Source organism: Dendrobates tinctorius, unplaced genomic scaffold (genome assembly GCF_039654945.1).
Source record: "Dendrobates tinctorius isolate UK_male_01 unplaced genomic scaffold, ASM3965494v1 ptg000070l, whole genome shotgun sequence".
NCBI lineage: Eukaryota > Metazoa > Chordata > Amphibia > Anura > Dendrobatidae > Dendrobates > Dendrobates tinctorius.
Window position 1 is genome coordinate 95,598,802 of NW_027361738.1, and position 18,258 is coordinate 95,617,059.

The 18,258-nt window shown below is 46.8% G+C and overlaps 1 protein-coding gene across 1 annotated transcript in view; it reads left to right on the forward strand.

Moving 5' to 3' along the window:
• GARS1 (glycyl-tRNA synthetase 1) overlaps positions 1–17,787 on the forward strand; it is a 30,552-nt gene extending 12,765 nt beyond the window's left edge. Inside the window, exons 9-17 of the mRNA XM_073582166.1 lie at positions 1,754–1,916; positions 1,995–2,159; positions 2,345–2,457; positions 9,214–9,354; positions 9,545–9,630; positions 10,308–10,417; positions 16,350–16,443; positions 17,175–17,365; positions 17,516–17,787. Of these exons, the coding sequence (XP_073438267.1) occupies positions 1,754–1,916; positions 1,995–2,159; positions 2,345–2,457; positions 9,214–9,354; positions 9,545–9,630; positions 10,308–10,417; positions 16,350–16,443; positions 17,175–17,365; positions 17,516–17,641 (1,189 nt within the window). The 3' untranslated portion in view covers positions 17,642–17,787. The remainder of the gene's footprint in view (positions 1–1,753; positions 1,917–1,994; positions 2,160–2,344; positions 2,458–9,213; positions 9,355–9,544; positions 9,631–10,307; positions 10,418–16,349; positions 16,444–17,174; positions 17,366–17,515) is intronic.
• The last annotated feature ends 471 nt before the right edge of the window (positions 17,788–18,258 follow it).

Here is an 18,258-nt window from a genome sequence, read left to right on the forward strand (position 1 = left end):
TGTATGTGATTACATCTGGGTCACACTCTCCGGGGTGTATGTGATTACATCTGGGTCACTCTCTCCGGGGTGTATGTGACTATATCTGAGCGACTCTCCGGGGTGTATGTGATTATATCTGGGTCACTCTCTCCGGGGTGTATGTGATTACATCTGGGTCACTCTCTCCGGGGTGTATGTGATTACATCTGGGTCACTCTCTCCGGGGTGTATGTGTTTACATCTGGGTCACTCTCTCCGGGGTGTATGTGATTACATCTGGGTCACTCTCTCCGGGGTGTATGTGACTATATCTGAGCGACTCTCCGGGGTGTATGTGACTATATCTGAGCGACTCTCCGGGGTGTATGTGATTACATCTGGGCGACTCTCTGGGGTGTATGTGATTACATCTGGGTCACTCTCTCCGGGGTGTATGTGATTACATCTGGGTCACTCTCTCCGGGGTGTATGTGATTACATCTGGGTCACTCTCCGGGGTGTATGTGTTTACATCTGGGTCACACTCTCCGGGGTGTATGTGATTACATCTGGGTCACTCTCTCCGGGGTGTATGTGACTATATCTGAGCGACTCTCCGGGGTGTATGTGATTATATCTGGGTCACTCTATCCGGGGTGTATGTGATTATATCTGGGTCACTCTCTCCGGGGTGTATGTGATTATATCTGGGTCACTCTCTCCGGGGTGTATGTGATTATATCTGGGTCACTCTCTCCGGGGTGTATGTGATTATATCTGGGTCACTCTCTCCGGGGTGTATGTGACTATATCTGAGCGACTCTCCGGGGTGTATGTGATTATATCTGGGTCACTCTCTCCGGGGTGTAGGTGATTATATCTGGGTCACTCTCTCCGGGGTGTATGTGATAATATCTGGGTCACTCTCTCCGGGGTGTATGTGATTATATCTGGGTCACTCTCTCTGGGGTGTATGTGATTACATCTGGGTCACTCTCTCCGGGGTGTATGTGATTACATCTGGGTCACTCTCTCCGGGGTGTATGTGATTACATCTGGGTCACTCTCTCCGGGGTGTATGTGACTATATCTGGGCGACTCTCTGGGGTGTATGTGATTACATCTGGGTCACTCTCTCCGGGGTGTATGTGATTACATCTGGGTCACTCTCTCCGGGGTGTATGTGATTATATCTGGGTCACTCTCTCCGGGTTGTATGTGACTATATCTGGGCGACTCTCCGGGGTGTATGTGATTACATCTGGGCGACTCTCCGGGGTGTATGTGTTTACATCTGGGTCACTCTCTCCGGGGTGTATGTGATTACATCTGGGTCACTCTCTCCGGGGTGTATGTGACTATATCTGAGCGACTCTCCGGGGTGTATGTGAATACATCTGGGCGACTCTCCGGGGTGTATGTGATTACATCTGGGCGACTCTCCGGGGTGTATGTGACTATATCTGAGTGACTCTCCGGGGTGTATGTGATTACATCTGGGCGACTCTCTGGGGTGTATGTGATTTGTAATCAGTGTTCTATGATCACGTAGATCTGCGGTTAACCCTTCCCATGCCCCACCCTTCAGAGGGTAGAATTCGTCTTCACGTGGTAGAGAGACTCCCCCCACCCCTCCTCCGTTTTGTGATGTGACTACAATTTACTTTGCTCACTCCGGCTCTGCGGAGCGCCTCTAGTCACATCCAAAGCTGCATCCCATTTCTGAATTACGACTCCATTGTGAGGGATTGTGATAGTTTCTCATATTTCTGTCCTTTTTTTTTTCCCACAGGGAGTTCACTATGGCAGAAATCGAACACTTCGTGGACCCCAGCGAGAAGATTCACCCCAGATTTGAGAACGTGGTCGACCTGAGCATCCTTCTGTATTCATCCAAAGCCCAACTCAGTGGGGAGTCGGCGAAGAAGATGAGGCTGGGGGACGCCGTGGAGCAGGTGAGTGGCTGGATCCCCCTTTATTACCGCCATGCGCTCTGCGCTGCCCCAGTAATGCGGACTGTGGTCTGACCGTAGGGCGTCATCAATAACTCAGTCCTGGGATACTTCATCGGAAGGATCTATCTGTACCTCACTAAAGTCGGGATCTCTCCGGAGAAGCTGAGATTCCGGCAACACATGGAGAACGAGATGGCGCACTACGCCTGCGACTGCTGGGACGCCGAGTCCAAAACCTCCTATGTGAGTAACCAAAAAACCTGATAGGCCCCATCCTCCTGAGTTGTCCCAGTAGTAAACTTTACAGTTTTCTTTGGTATTGTTGCCATCTAGTGGCCGGAGCTTTAAACTGCACTGTACATTTACCGTAGTTTACTTTTTTTTTCTGTGCCTTCTTACTGACTATCTCCTTTTTTTTATTCTCTTAGGGATGGATAGAAATCGTTGGCTGTGCCGATCGTTCTTGTTATGATCTTTCTTGCCACGCCAGAGCTACAAAAGTGCCGCTTGTGGCCGAAAAAACTCTGAAGGAACCAATATCCTTATTAAGATATATACACTTTATTAACTAATGTCTGTAACCAGCAGAATAGTGAGTGCAGCTCTGGAGTATACGTATTACAGGATGTAACTCAGGATCAGTAATGTATGTACACAGTGACTGCACCAGCAGAATAGTGAGTGCAGCTCTGGAGTATAATACAGGATGTAACTCAGGATCAGTAATGTAATGTATGTACACAGTGACTGCACCAGCAGAATAGTGAGTGCAGCTCTGGAGTATAATACAGGATGTAACTCAGGATCAGTAATGTAATGTATGTACACAGTGACTGCACCAGCAGAATAGCGAGTGCAGCTCTGGGGTATAATACAGGAGGTAACTCAGGATTAGTAATGTAATGTATGTACACAGTGACTGCACCAGCAGAATAGTGAGCGCAGCTCTGGGGTATAATACAGGATGTAACTCAGGATTAGTAATGTAATGTATGTACACAGTGACTGCACCAGCAGAATAGTGAGTGCAGCTCTGGGGTATAATACAGGATGTAACTCAGGATCAGTAATGTAATGTATGTACACAGTGACTGCACCAGCAGAATAGTGAGCGCAGCTCTGGGGTATAATACAGGATGTAACTCAGGATCTGTAATGTATGTACACAGTGACTGCACCAGCAAAATAGCGAGTGCAGCTCTGGGGTATAATACAGGAGGTAACTCAGGATCAGTAATGTAATGTATGTACACAGTGACTGCCCCAGCAGAATAGTGAGTGCAGCTCTGGAGTATAAGGCCTGTTTCACACTTCCGTTTTTTCAAATCCGTCAAAATCCGTTGGTTTCCGTAAAAAAACGGATCCGCCATTTTTTTTCAGGATCCGTTTTTTTTGTCCCATAGACTTCCCTTAGCGTTTACCGCGGATCCGTCAAAATAACGGATCCGTTTTTAAAAAAACGGATCCGTTTGCATCAGTTTCCGTCAAAAAAACGGAAACGGATCCGTTTGGCGGACACAAAAACGGAAGTGTGAAACAGGCCTAATACAGGATGTAACTCAGGATCAGTAATGTAATGTATGTACATAGTGACTGCACCAGCAGAATAGTGAGTGCAGCTCTGGGGTATAATACAGGAGGTAACTCAGGATCAGTAATGAATGTACACAGTGACTGCACCAGCAGAATAGTGAGTGCAGCTCTGGGGTATAGTAGAGGATGTAACTCAGGATCAGTAATGTATGTACACAGTGACTGCACCAGCAGAACAGTGAGTGCAGCTCTGGAGTATAATACACGATGTAACTCAGGATCAGTAATGTATGTACACAGTGACTGCACCAGCAGAATAGTGAGTGCAGTTCTGGAGTATAATACAGGAGGTAACTCAGGATCAGTAATGTATGTACTCAGTGACTGCACCAGCAGAATAGTGAGTGCAGCTCTGGGGTATAGTAGAGGATGTAACTCCGGATCAGTAATGTAATGTATGTACACAGTGACAGCACCAGCAGAACAGTGAGTGCAGCTCTGGAGTATAATACACGATGTAACTCAGGATCAGTAATGTAATGTATGTACACAGTGACTGCACCAGCAGAATAGTGAGTGCAGCTCTGGAGTATAATACAAGATGTAACTCAGGATCAGTAATGTAATGTATGTACACAGTGACTGCACCAGCAGAATAGTGAGTGCAGCTCTGGGGTATAATACAGGATGTAACTCAGGATCAGTAATGTAATGTATGTACACAGTGACTGCACCAGCAGAACAGTGAGTGCAGCTCTGGAGTATAATACAGGATGTAACTGAGGATCAGTAATGTATGTACACAGTGACTGCACCAGTAGAATAGTGAGTGCAGCTCTGGGGTATAATACAAGATGTAACTCAGGATCAGTAATGTATGTACACAGTGACTGCACCAGCAGAATAGTGAGTGCAGCTCTGGGGTATAATACAGGATGTAACTCAGGATCAGTAATGTAATGTATGTACACAGTGACTGCACCAGTAGAATAGTGAGTGCAGCTCTGGAGTATAATACAGGATGTAACTGAGGATCAATAATGTATGTACACAGTGACTGCACCAGTAGAATAGTGAGTGCAGCTCTGGGGTATAATACAGGATGTAACTCAGGATCAGTAATGTATGTACACAGTGACTGCACCAGCAGAACAGTGAGTGCAGCTCTGGAGTATAATACACGATGTAACTCAGGATCAGTAATGTATGTTCACAGTGACTGCACCAGCAGAATAGTGAGTGCAGCTCTGGGGTATAACACACGATGTAACTCAGGATCAGTAATGTATGTTCACAGTGACTGCACCAGCAGAATAGTGAGTGCAGCTCTGGAGTATAATACAGGATGTAACTCAGGATCAGTAATGTAATGTATGTTCACAGTGACTGCACCAGCAGAATAGTGAGTGCAGCTCTGGAGTATAATACAGGAGGTAACTCAGGATCAGTAATGTATGTACTCAGTGACTGCACCAGCAGAATAGTGAGTGCAGCTCTGGGGTATAATACAGGATGTAACTAAGGATCAGTAATGTATGTACACAGTGACTACACCAGCAGAATAGTGAGTGCAGCTCTGGAGTGTAATACAGGAGGTAACTCCGGATCAGTAATGTATGTTCACAGTGACTGCACCAGCAGAATAGTGAGTGCAGCTCTGGGGTATAGTAGAGGATGTAACTCAGGATCAGTAATGTATGTACACAGTGACTGCACCAGCAGAACAGTGAGTGCAGCTCTGGAGTATAATACACGATGTAACTCAGGATCAGTAATGTATGTACACAGTGACTGCACCAGCAGAATAGTGAGTGCAGCTCTGGGGTATAATACAGGAGGTAACTCAGGATCAGTAATGAATGTACACAGTGACTGCACCAGCAGAATAGTGAGTGCAGCTCTGGGGTATAGTAGAGGATGTAACTCAGGATCAGTAATGTATGTACACAGTGACTGCACCAGCAGAACAGTGAGTGCAGCTCTGGAGTATAATACACGATGTAACTCAGGATCAGTAATGTATGTACACAGTGACTGCACCAGCAGAATAGTGAGTGCAGTTCTGGAGTATAATACAGGAGGTAACTCAGGATCAGTAATGTATGTACTCAGTGACTGCACCAGCAGAATAGTGAGTGCAGCTCTGGGGTATAGTAGAGGATGTAACTCCGGATCAGTAATGTAATGTATGTACACAGTGACAGCACCAGCAGAACAGTGAGTGCAGCTCTGGAGTATAATACACGATGTAACTCAGGATCAGTAATGTAATGTATGTACACAGTGACTGCACCAGCAGAATAGTGAGTGCAGCTCTGGAGTATAATACAAGATGTAACTCAGGATCAGTAATGTAATGTATGTACACAGTGACTGCACCAGCAGAATAGTGAGTGCAGCTCTGGGGTATAATACAGGATGTAACTCAGGATCAGTAATGTAATGTATGTACACAGTGACTGCACCAGCAGAACAGTGAGTGCAGCTCTGGAGTATAATACAGGATGTAACTGAGGATCAGTAATGTATGTACACAGTGACTGCACCAGTAGAATAGTGAGTGCAGCTCTGGGGTATAATACAAGATGTAACTCAGGATCAGTAATGTATGTACACAGTGACTGCACCAGCAGAATAGTGAGTGCAGCTCTGGGGTATAATACAGGATGTAACTCAGGATCAGTAATGTAATGTATGTACACAGTGACTGCACCAGTAGAATAGTGAGTGCAGCTCTGGAGTATAATACAGGATGTAACTGAGGATCAATAATGTATGTACACAGTGACTGCACCAGTAGAATAGTGAGTGCAGCTCTGGGGTATAATACAGGATGTAACTCAGGATCAGTAATGTATGTACACAGTGACTGCACCAGCAGAACAGTGAGTGCAGCTCTGGAGTATAATACACGATGTAACTCAGGATCAGTAATGTATGTTCACAGTGACTGCACCAGCAGAATAGTGAGTGCAGCTCTGGGGTATAACACACGATGTAACTCAGGATCAGTAATGTATGTTCACAGTGACTGCACCAGCAGAATAGTGAGTGCAGCTCTGGAGTATAATACAGGATGTAACTCAGGATCAGTAATGTAATGTATGTTCACAGTGACTGCACCAGCAGAATAGTGAGTGCAGCTCTGGAGTATAATACAGGAGGTAACTCAGGATCAGTAATGTATGTACTCAGTGACTGCACCAGCAGAATAGTGAGTGCAGCTCTGGGGTATAATACAGGATGTAACTAAGGATCAGTAATGTATGTACACAGTGACTGCACCAGCAGAATAGTGAGTGCAGCTCTGGGGTATAGTAGAGGATGTAACTCAGGATCAGTAATGTATGTACACAGTGACTGCACCAGCAGAACAGTGAGTGCAGCTCTGGAGTATAATACACGATGTAACTCAGGATCAGTAATGTATGTACACAGTGACTGCACCAGCAGAATAGTGAGTGCAGTTCTGGAGTATAATACAGGAGGTAACTCAGGATCAGTAATGTAATGTATGTACACAGTGACTGCACCAGCAGAATAGTGAGTGCAGCTCTGGAGTATAATACAGGATGTAACTCGGGATCAGTAATGTAATGTATGTACTCAGTGACTGCACCAGCAGAATAGTGAGTGCAGCTCTGGGGTATAGTAGAGGATGTAACTCCGGATCAGTAATGTAATGTATGTACACAGTGACTGCACCAGCAGAACAGTGAGTGCAGCTCTGGAGTATAATACACGATGTAACTCAGGATCAGTAATGTAATGTATGTACACAGTGACTGCACCAGCAGAATAGTGAGTGCAGCTCTGGGGTATAATACAAGATGTAACTCAGGATCAGTAATGTAATGTATGTACACAGTGACTGCACCAGCAGAATAGTGAGTGCAGCTCTGGGGTATAATACAGGATGTAACTCAGGATCAGTAATGTAATGTATGTACACAGTGACTGCACCAGCAGAACAGTGAGTGCAGCTCTGGAGTATAATACAGGATGTAACTGAGGATCAGTAATGTATGTACACAGTGACTGCACCAGTAGAATAGTGAGTGCAGCTCTGGGGTATAATACAGGATGTAACTCAGGATCAGTAATGTATGTACACAGTGACTGCACCAGCAGAACAGTGAGTGCAGCTCTGGAGTATAATACAAGATGTAACTCAGGATCAGTAATGTAATGTATGTACACAGTGACTGCACCAGTAGAATAGTGAGTGCAGCTCTGGAGTATAATACAGGATGTAACTGAGGATCAGTAATGTATGTACACAGTGACTGCACCAGTAGAATAGTGAGTGCAGCTCTGGGGTATAATACAGGATGTAACTCAGGATCAGTAATGTATGTACACAGTGACTGCACCAGCAGAACAGTGAGTGCAGCTCTGGAGTATAATACACGATGTAACTCAGGATCAGTAATGTATGTTCACAGTGACTGCACCAGCAGAATAGTGAGTGCAGCTCTGGGGTATAACACACGATGTAACTCAGGATCAGTAATGTATGTTCACAGTGACTGCACCAGCAGAATAGTGAGTGCAGCTCTGGGGTATAACACACGATGTAACTTAGGATCAGTAATGTATGTTCACAGTGACTGCACCAGCAGAATAGTGAGTGCAGCTCTGGAGTATAATACAGGATGTAACTCAGGATCAGTAATGTAATGTATGTTCACAGTGACTGCACCAGCAGAATAGTGAGTGCAGCTCTGGAGTATAATACAGGAGGTAACTCAGGATCAGTAATGTAATGTATGTACTCCGTGACTGCACCAGCAGAATAGTGAGTGCAGCTCTGGGGTATAATACACGATGTAACTCAGGATCAGTAATGTATGTTCACAGTGACTGCACCAGCAGAATAGTGAGTGCAGCTCTGGAGTATAATACAGGATGTAACTCAGGATCAGTAATGTAATGTATGTACACAGTGACTACACCAGCAGAATTGTGAGTGCAGCTCTGGAGTGTAATACAGGAGGTAACTCCGGATCAGTAATGTATGTTCACAGTGACTGCACCAGCAGAATAGTGAGTGCAGCTCTGGAGTATAATACAGGATGTAACTCAGGATCAGTAATGTAATGTATGTACACAGTGACTGCACCAGCAGAATAGTGAGTGCAGCTCTGGAGTATAATACAGGATGTAACTCTGGATCAGTAATGTAATGTATGTACACAGTGACTGCACCAGCAGAATAGTGAGTGCAGCTCTGGAGTATAATACAGGATGTAACTCAGGATCAGTAATGTATGTACACAGTGACTGCACCAGCAGAATAGTGAGTGCAGCTCTGGAGTATAATACAGGATGTAACTCAGGATCAGTATTGTAATGTATGTACACAGTGACTGCACCAGTAGAACAGTGAGTGCAGCTCTGGAGTATAATACAGGATGTAACTCAGGATCAGTAATGTATGTACACAGTGACTGCACCAGCAGAATAGTGAGTGCAGCTCTGGGGTATAATACAGGATGTAACTCAGGATCAGTAATGTAATGTATGTACACAGTGACTGCACCAGCAGAATAGTGAGTGCAGCTCTGGAGTATAATACACGATGTAACTCAGGATCAGTAATGTATGTTCACAGTGACTGCATTGTATTACTGCCACGTCTTTCCTGCTGGTGGCGCTGTACCATCATCATTTTTGCCTTCCTGGAGTCACTTTTGCTCCTGCAGTTTTTCTTCGATTCTTTTCGCTGCCTTTTGTCAATTTTCTTAACTCCGTTGCACAAAACCATAAACGTCGTCCAGTTCGAGGCCAATAAAGGAGCGATTGGTAAGACGTACAAGAAGGACGCCAAGCTCGCCATGGAATACCTCGCCATCTGTGACGCCTGTTACGTCTCCGAAATGGAGAAGCTTCTGGAAGAAAAAGGGTGAGTGCTTCCGGCTCTGGCGGTGGAGGGGGCGACACGTAGGACCTCCGTATTCTGGTGTGAGGCGATTTCGGCTTCCGGACTACCAGATGCTGGATTAGGGGATAGTTGCCAGATTAGGGGTCTGTCACCGGCTGAGTCAGATTGTCGCTTTCTTCGTGCCGTGACTTTATTAATTGTTTTTTTTCAGGGAATTCGCAATTGAAACAGAAGGGAAGACGTTTCAGCTGACAAAAGACATGGTCAGCGTGAAGAAGTTTCAGAAGACGATACATGGTAGGGTAACAGACCCCCCACTGTGCTGCCGGGCCGCCCTCCTGTTCCCAACCTGTAACTCTGCCCATGACCTTCCTCCAGATCAGCGTTTTGTTTTTCAGCTCCTCGTGTGCTCATCACTTTTGATAAAAGCATTAAAAACTGCTCAATTAGAGCTCGCTGATTGATCCTCTGTTAACTCTTTTTATGCTTTTGCAGTCATAGACAGAAAAGTCTGTAAAAGCCAAAATTTCTAGTGGATATCACACTGCAAAAATGTATAGCCCAAAATACATGAGTTTTAATAAAAAGAAAAAGCTTTCACCAAACATGTGCAAGAAAGGTAGTAGGTATCAAGAATCTGCAGCGATGCAATCGGTCCATGTCACTGGGTGTCCCAGCATTCGGACCCCTCATTTTAGCATTTCTCCTGTATTTAGTAAGGAAACCCCCTTTAAGTGCCGGCGTCAATAATAAGACGAGTGTACAGTTGTCACCGCTCTCCTCACACAGACGGTCCCTGGCCGTCCTCGTGGCCCCCGGGGGTCCCAGGGCTCCTGGCATTGAGTGCTAGATTACGAGAAGAGGAGGTCGGCGATTGCCTCTGACCCCTCTCATTAGCATCCCACGCATGCGGTTGCGTCTTGTGCAGCTTCGTTAATGCTCCCTTAATATAATATATATTGTGTTCTTTTCAGTGGAGGAAATTGTACCAAATGTAATTGAGCCCTCGTTTGGTCTGGGGAGGATCATGTACACCGTTTTCGAGCACACATTCCAGATCCGACAAGGGGACGAGCAAAGGACGGTAAGGACCCGACACACGGGGCTGTAGCCATTCGCGCTTAACCCTGGGTTTCTTTTCCTACCTTTTGATTTTGCTAACTTTCTTTTTTTTTTTTTTTTGCTAACTTTCTTTTTTTTTTATCAGTTTTTTTGCTACCTTTTGTTTTAATCACCTTCTTTTTTACTCTTCGCCACGACAGCACCCACTGGAGGTATCGGATCCGCCCATTTGGAACAGGAAACCCTACAGGAAAGATAAAAGGGGCGGTCCGCCTTTCCTCCTCAGTTTTGGTTTCCTGTTCCAAATGGAGCAGGATCCTGCAGGATCTTACCTGGGCCATGCATCCGCCTGTGCGGTCTCTTCGGGAACGGCAGGGGCTGCGGTCCGGAAGCAGCGTCGGGGGAGACTCCGTTTGACGGCTCCCCCCTCGTCTGGTGGCATAGTGGTAATGGCCGGGTCCGGGGAGGGCCGCCCGGTCTTACCAGGGAGCGGGCCGGTCTGGCATCCGGGGGATCCCCCCCCCCCCCATCGGTGGGGGTATAGCGTGGATGGTGAGGCCATGAGCGCGCGAGCCGCGCGTGTCAGTAGCGGTGGCGCGGGAGCAGGCCGGCGCCCGACGCTCCTATACCCCGGAAGTAATGGTTGAACTTCCGGGGTAAGATGGCGATGACGCGGCGCATGCGCCCTGTGACAGGGCGACTTCCGGGGGTATAGATAAAACAGCGCTGCAACGTTGGAACCATGTCGTCCCCCGCAGAGTCGCAGACCCCAGCAGGGGATTCAGCTGGGGGCAACTCCACCAGGGACCGCAGCGCCAGGACAGAGACTGCCCGCAGGAGCGAGGCAGCAGAAACCCGATCCAAACCGTCTCAGCCATCCGAACCGGTATTAAGCTTCACTGGGTGAGTGTGCGAAGTATATGCTCTACCTATTAAGCTAACCTCCTCTCCTCCCCTCCCCTCCCCCCTCTCTTTACCTTTGACCTCCCACTTCAGTCAAAGAAAAAAGGAAAAACAAAACATAAAGAATGCGCATTATGTTCAGAACCTCTCCCTGACTCCTACCCCAAAAAACTCTGCAAACAATGCATGAAAGAGACCAGGCAGGGGTCGACGATATCTTCTAAGGATATCCGAGCCATAATTAGGGAGGAAATACAAGCCATCAACCGCGCCAGCACTCCCGCAGAGTCCAGTCATAGAAAACAGGTCATTGTTAGTTCAGAGTCAGAGGAAGAACAGGAGTTAAACTCAGGCTCCGCATCCACGTCCTCATCATCATCCTCGGAGGTGGAAGGACGCGCATGTTTTCCACTGGACAGCGTAGATAACCTGGTAAAAGCGGTTAGAAATACTATGGGATGTGAAGAGGAAAGGGGAGCCCAGACCGCGCAGGACATTATGTTTGCGGGATTGGCAGAAAAAAAGAGGAGATCATTTCCAGTGATACCGGCAATTAAAGATCTCATCAAAAGGGAGTGGGAAAAACACGACCAGAGGGGTTTTCTCCCATCCGCTTCAAAACGGAAGTACCCGTTCACTGATGAAGATCTATTAAAATGGACTAAAATACCAAAGGTGGACGCTGTCATATCCTCCACTTCCAAACAAACCTCGATCCCGGTCGAGGACGCAGGATTGTTAGCAGACCCATTGGACCGAAAGGCTGAATCTTCGCTCAAAAGGTCCTGGGAATCCACCACCGGGGTATTCAAACCCGCAATAGCCAGCACATGTACTGCTAGGTCAATGCTGGTATGGCTAGATCAATTAGACCAGCAGATTGAGCAAAGAGTGTCAAGGGAGAAACTGCGTGCAGCCATCCCGTTGATAAGAGGGGCAGCTGCCTTTATGGCAGACGCTTCAGCGGACACCCTAAGACTGTCAGCAAGGTCGGCAGCCCTGGTGAATAACGCCAGACGCGCGCTGTGGATAAAGAGCTGGAAAGGGGATGCACAGTCAAAATCCAAAATTAGTGCAACCCCATGCGAGGGTGAGTTCCTCTTCAGAAAAGCCTTAGACGAAATTCTCGCCAAGGCAAAAGAAAGGAAAAAGGCCTTCAGTGATTCTCCCATTCCGTTTTATAGGAAAACCTTTGAGACGGCCATTCGGGAGAAGAAGACAATCGGACAGAACGAATAGATGGGCCACGAAAGACGAAAAGCAGAAGGGTACCATCTTCAGAGGGCCAACATATAGGAGAGATAAAAATTAAAAGTTTAGACCCACCAGTTGGGGGTAGATTAAAAAATTTTTTTACCAAGTGGGAACAAATTACGTTAAACCCATGGATTTTGAACATAATCAAGGAAGGAATAAAGATTGAATTCCTTCGGATCCCCTATGAGTTCTTTGTTATAACTCGCCTTAATTCCTCACTTCAGCAAAAGGCTCTCGAAGACGAGATTCGAGTCCTGCTAGCTAAAAAAGTTTTAGTTGACGTCCCTGAGGAACAACAGGGTAGAGGCTTTTACTCTCCCCTGTTTTTGGTGTCTAAACCAGACGGTACGTTTAGAACCATTATTAATTTAAAGAAGCTAAATTCATTTATAAAAAATTATAAGTTCAAAATGGAATCAATTAGATCCACTATAAAGCTTCTTTTCCCAAATTGCGTAATGGCAGGGATTGATTTAAAAGATGCTTATTATCCTCTCCCTATACACAACAGATTCCAGAAATACCTAAGAGTCGCAGTGTAAGTCGAGGGCAGGATTCGTCATTTCCAATACGCGGCCATGCCCTTCGGGCTTTCCACGGCACCAAGAATATTTACCAAGGTGATGGCAGAAGTGATGGCCTACCTTCGCCAAAAGGACACACTAATTGTGCCATATCTAGACGACTTCCTAATAATTGGGAATTCAGTCAAACAATGTACTGAACGCGTGACTGACGCAATCTCCTCTTTTCAGAGCCTTGGCTGGATCATCAATATCCAAAAGTCCAGACTCGATCCGCAATCTCTCCAGACATTTCTAGGATTTCAACTAGATTCCTTGACCCAGAGATGTCTACTACCCCAGGTAAAAATCACCCTCACAAAACAAAAAATACAAGCAGCTATAGATAAACCACGTGTATCCTTAAGAGGAGCAATGTCACTATTAGGATCACTAAATTCTTGCACCCCAGCAGTCCGGTGGGCCCAGTACCATGTCCGTACGCTACAACACCAGATCCTCCAGGAGGATAAGCGACATAGTGGTCATTTACAGAGCAAAATAACCCTGTCACAAGAAGTCTTGACTTCCCTAGAGTGGTGGTTAGACGATGACCATTTATGTTCAGGAGTTCCATGGGTTATAGTTCCATCCTGTATCGTAACCACCGATGCCAGTCCCCAGGGCTGGGGAGCCCACATGGAGAATGGATTTTATCAGGGAAGGTGGAGTAAAGAGGAATGTGATTACTCATCTAATTTAAAAGAACTAACTGCAGTGTTCTATGCTCTATACAACTTCCTTCCGCAGCTCCAACAGAAGCATGTCAGGATCCTATCGGACAACACCACCACCGTGGCCTATATAAACAGACAAGGAGGAACTCGATCAGAGACTCTGATGTCTTCAGTGGCAAGAATTTTAAACTTAGCAGAAAACTATTTTTTGTCCCTCTCGGCCCTTCATATCAGAGGCGAGAGCAATCAAAAGGCAGACTTCCTAAGCCGTCACACTCTACGACAAGGAGAGTGGTGCCTCAATCGGAAGGTCTTCAGGGACATAGTAGCCGCATGGGGACAACCCGAGGTGGATCTTTTCGCCACAAGGGAGAACAGGCAGATAAAAACATTTGCCTCCCTATCTCCGTCAGATCACCCAAACATACTGGACGCCTTTCTAGCTCCATGGAATTTCAACCTAGCGTATGCGTTCCCTCCATTGATCCTCCTACCTCAAGTAATTCGGAAGATCAGAGACGACAAAGCAAGAATAATCTTAATAGCACCGTTCTGGCCAAAAAGACCGTGGTTTTCGTGGCTGCAGATTATGTCAATAACAGATCCTTGGATCCTTCCGACTGCCAATCTACTATCCCAAGGCCCCTTTTTCCACCCTCAAGTGCTCAGCTTGCACTTGACGGCGTGGAATTTGAGAGGCAGTTATTGAGGACAAGAGGATTCTCGTAGTCCTTAATTACTACACTACTACAAAGTAGAAAACGGTCCACAACCCAAATTTACACTAGAATATGGAAAAAATTTCTTCAATTCCATACAGTACCTCATACAGCAGAAGCTCCGATAATCCCAATCTTGGAATTTCTGCAGAAGGGGAAAGACTTAGGCTTAGCAGTAAATACACTGAGAGTACAAATATCGGCATTAGGAGCACTATATGGCCATAATATAGCAGGCAACAAGTGGATAACTCGTTTTATTACAGCATGTGAACGAATAGCTCCAATCCACATACCCTCCGTCCCTACATGGGATCTAAATCTGGTCTTAGACGCCCTAACGGTAGACCCCTTTGAGCCGATCGACACAATACCCTTCAAATACTTAGCACTTAAAATGGCCCTCTTGGTAGCACTGACCTCAGCTAGAAGAGTGGGTGATATCCAGGCCTTGTCAATAGATCCACCTTTTTTCCAAGAATACCAAGACAGATTGGTATTAAAACCAGACCCTGCCTACCTGCCAAAAGTGGCAACAAAATACCATAGATCTCAGGAGATACTCCTCCCAACCTTCTATAAAAATCCCTCTACTCCGGAAGAGCAGAAGTTCCATACTCTGGACGTCAAAAGAACTGTCCTAAAATGTATTGAGAGGTCCAACAGTTGGAGGCAGAGTAGGGCCCTATTTGTTTCATTTCAGGGCTGTAAGAAGGGGTATGGAGTCACGAAGAGCACCATTTCCCGGTGGATCAGAGAGGCCATTCGTTTAGCCTACTACGCAAAAAACGAAGATCCTCCAGGGAACATCAGGGCGCATTCCACCAGGGCAATGGCAACCTCTTGGGCGGAAAAGGGAGATGTTCCGATTGAAACTATATGTAAGGCGGCAGTTTGGTCATCCCCTTCTACCTTCTATAAGCACTACAGACTTGATCTTTCATCAACCTCTGACTTAAGCTTTGGCAGGACTGTCCTTGGCACGGTGGTCCCACCCAGGTGATGGTCTCTGGAATCTCTCCAGTGGGTGCTGTCGTGGCGAAGAGTAAAAAGCCGGATTACTTACCGGTAATGCTCTTTTAATGAGTCCACGACAGCACCCGCTCACTTCCCCCCCCTAAAGATATCAATAGTTAAAGTATATTAACCAAATAATGGATAAGAAAGATGTTAAAATAAGAGAACATTGCCTAATCCTTGGCGGTCCTTCTGGTACTCTGAAACGTAAAACTGAGGAGGAAAGGCGGGCCCCTTTTATCTTTCCTGTAGGGTTTCCTGTTCCAAATGGGCGGATCCGATACCTCCAGTGGGTGCTGTCGTGGACTCATTAAAAGAGCATTACCGGTAAGTAATCCGGCTTTTGATCACGTTCTTTTTTTGATCACGTTCTTTTGATCACTTTTTTTTGTATCACTTTTTTTGCTACCTTTTGCTTTGCTCACGTTCATTTTTTGCTCACGTTCTTTTTTTTGCTCACGTTCTTTTTTTTGCTCACGTTCTTTTTTTGCTCACGTTCTTTTTTTGCTCACGTTCTTTTTTTGCTCACGTTCTTTTTTTGCTCACGTTCTTTTTTTGCTCACGTTCTTTTTTTGCTCACGTTCTTTTTTTGCTCACGTTCTTTTTTTGCTCACGTTCTTTTTTTGCTCACGTTCTTTTTTTGCTCACGTTCTTTTTTTGCTCACTTTTTTTTTTTTTTTTTTTTTTTTTAATATCACTTTCTTTTATGATAACCTTTTGGATATCCAGGCAATTATCATGGCGACTTTTGATCTTCTATCACTACAGTCAGTAATCGAATATTATTCCCCCCCCCCCCCCCCCCTCTTGATTTTTAGTATTTTAGTTTTCCACCCATTGTAGCCCCGTACAAGTGCTCGGTGCTGCCGCTAAGCCAAAATCAGGAGTTCATGCCTTTCGTCAAAGAATTGTGTAAGTATCTGTTGTTAAAGTCACCACTAGGGGGCAATCAGTGCATGTTTCTCCGATTCTCCTGCATGTGCGTTGCAGGCAGTTGTCACCACTAGAGGGCGATATGAGTAGAAGCTGCAGACGCTCATCGCCCTCTTGTGGTGGAAATGGGAATATTTAGGTTTTTCTTGGAAGTTTTTTCTCAGTTTTTAACAAAACAGTACATCAAAACCAGACCAAGTATATTTGAAAAATGCTCCATATCAGATTGATGATTTTTTTTTTTTTTTTATAGAATAACTTGTAATTTAAGTTTTCTTTTATGCAGCATGTATACTCTTAGATTTCCTTCTGGAGAGCAGATGGTGGTCTTCAACCTGTAGCGACTCTGGGCATACCCCGATCACTGCATGGTTTAGGATGGGGATCTGTGAAAACTGCTGAAAGGGGGAAGATCAGTCTTGTGTCCAAAATTATACAGTGCATGTGACCAGTCGGATTATTGAGGGGGGTCGTCCTTCCTGCACAGGTTACAGGATTGCAGCGCTGTGCATTGCTTGTAAATGTTGGACGTAATGATGCAATGTCTTGTTTTTTGTTTTTTAAATATCTTTGAGGTCCCCGCTGTAATGCTAAAATGTCTCACAGCAGACGTCCCGTCCTGCTCGGCCTCTGATCGGGAAGCAAGCAGAATTGTGAATGCAGCTCTGGATGTATGATCTGCAATGTTAATATTTTTTCCTTTTCTGCAGCCGAAGCTTTAACCAGAAATGGGGTGTCACACAAAGTGGACGACTCATCTGGATCCATCGGGAGGCGCTACGCCCGGACGGATGAAATTGGTGTTGCCTTCGGTATCACAATAGACTTTGACACAGTGAACCGCAGTCCACACACGGCCACGCTCCGAGACCGCGACACCATGCGACAGATCAGGGCCGAGGTAAAGGGCTTTAACTAAGACAAATGTGCATCCAAAACTCCACCTGCCCAAGAACGCACTGCGGGCGCGGAGGGGGGCACAGCACCCCCCCAAGAGCGACTAATTATTAGGATTCTGGTGATTTTATCATTGTTCTCCATCTTATTCCAGATTTCTGAACTCCCGGTGATCGTCCGAGATTTGGCCAACGGTTTCCTCACTTGGACGGAGGTGGAGAATAAATATCCATTGTTCGAAGGACAGGAGACTGGAAAGAAGGAGACGACAGAAGAGTGACGGGAGCGCAGCCACTTTATACTGTTAATATGCGTTTTATCTAATTGACACTTAAGGGAACGGGTGACGTCCGCTGCTCCTGGGGGGTCGCTCCCTGACCGGCACCGCATTCCCACTCTCTGTCATTAAACTGTGTACAATGCTCACTGCTCTGTGCCGTCAGTGGTCGCCAGCGGAAAGCCAAGAACCTGGGAAGACCTGTATAGGGAGGAGGTGCTGGGGGAGGGGGGGGCGGCGTGCGCCGGAGGGAGAGGAGGTGCTGGGGGAGGGGGGGGCGGCGTGCGCCGGAGGGAGAGGAGGCGCTGGGGGAGGGGGGGGCGGCGTGCGCCGGAGGGAGAAGAGGCGCTGGGGGAGGGGGGGGGGGCGGCGTGCGCCGGAGGGAGAAGAGGCGCTGGGGGAGGGGGGGGCGGCCGGCGTGCAGGGGGGGGGGGGCAGCCGGCGTGCAGAGGGAGAGGAGGCGGGGCGGCCGGCGTGCAGAGGGAGAGGAGGGGGGGGCGGCCAGCGTGCAGAGGGAGAGGAGGCGCCGGGGGGGGGGGGCGCGGCGCACGTCCAGAGGGAGAGGAGGCGCCGGGGGGGGGGGCGCGGCGCACGTCCAGAGGGAGAGGAGGCGCGGGGGG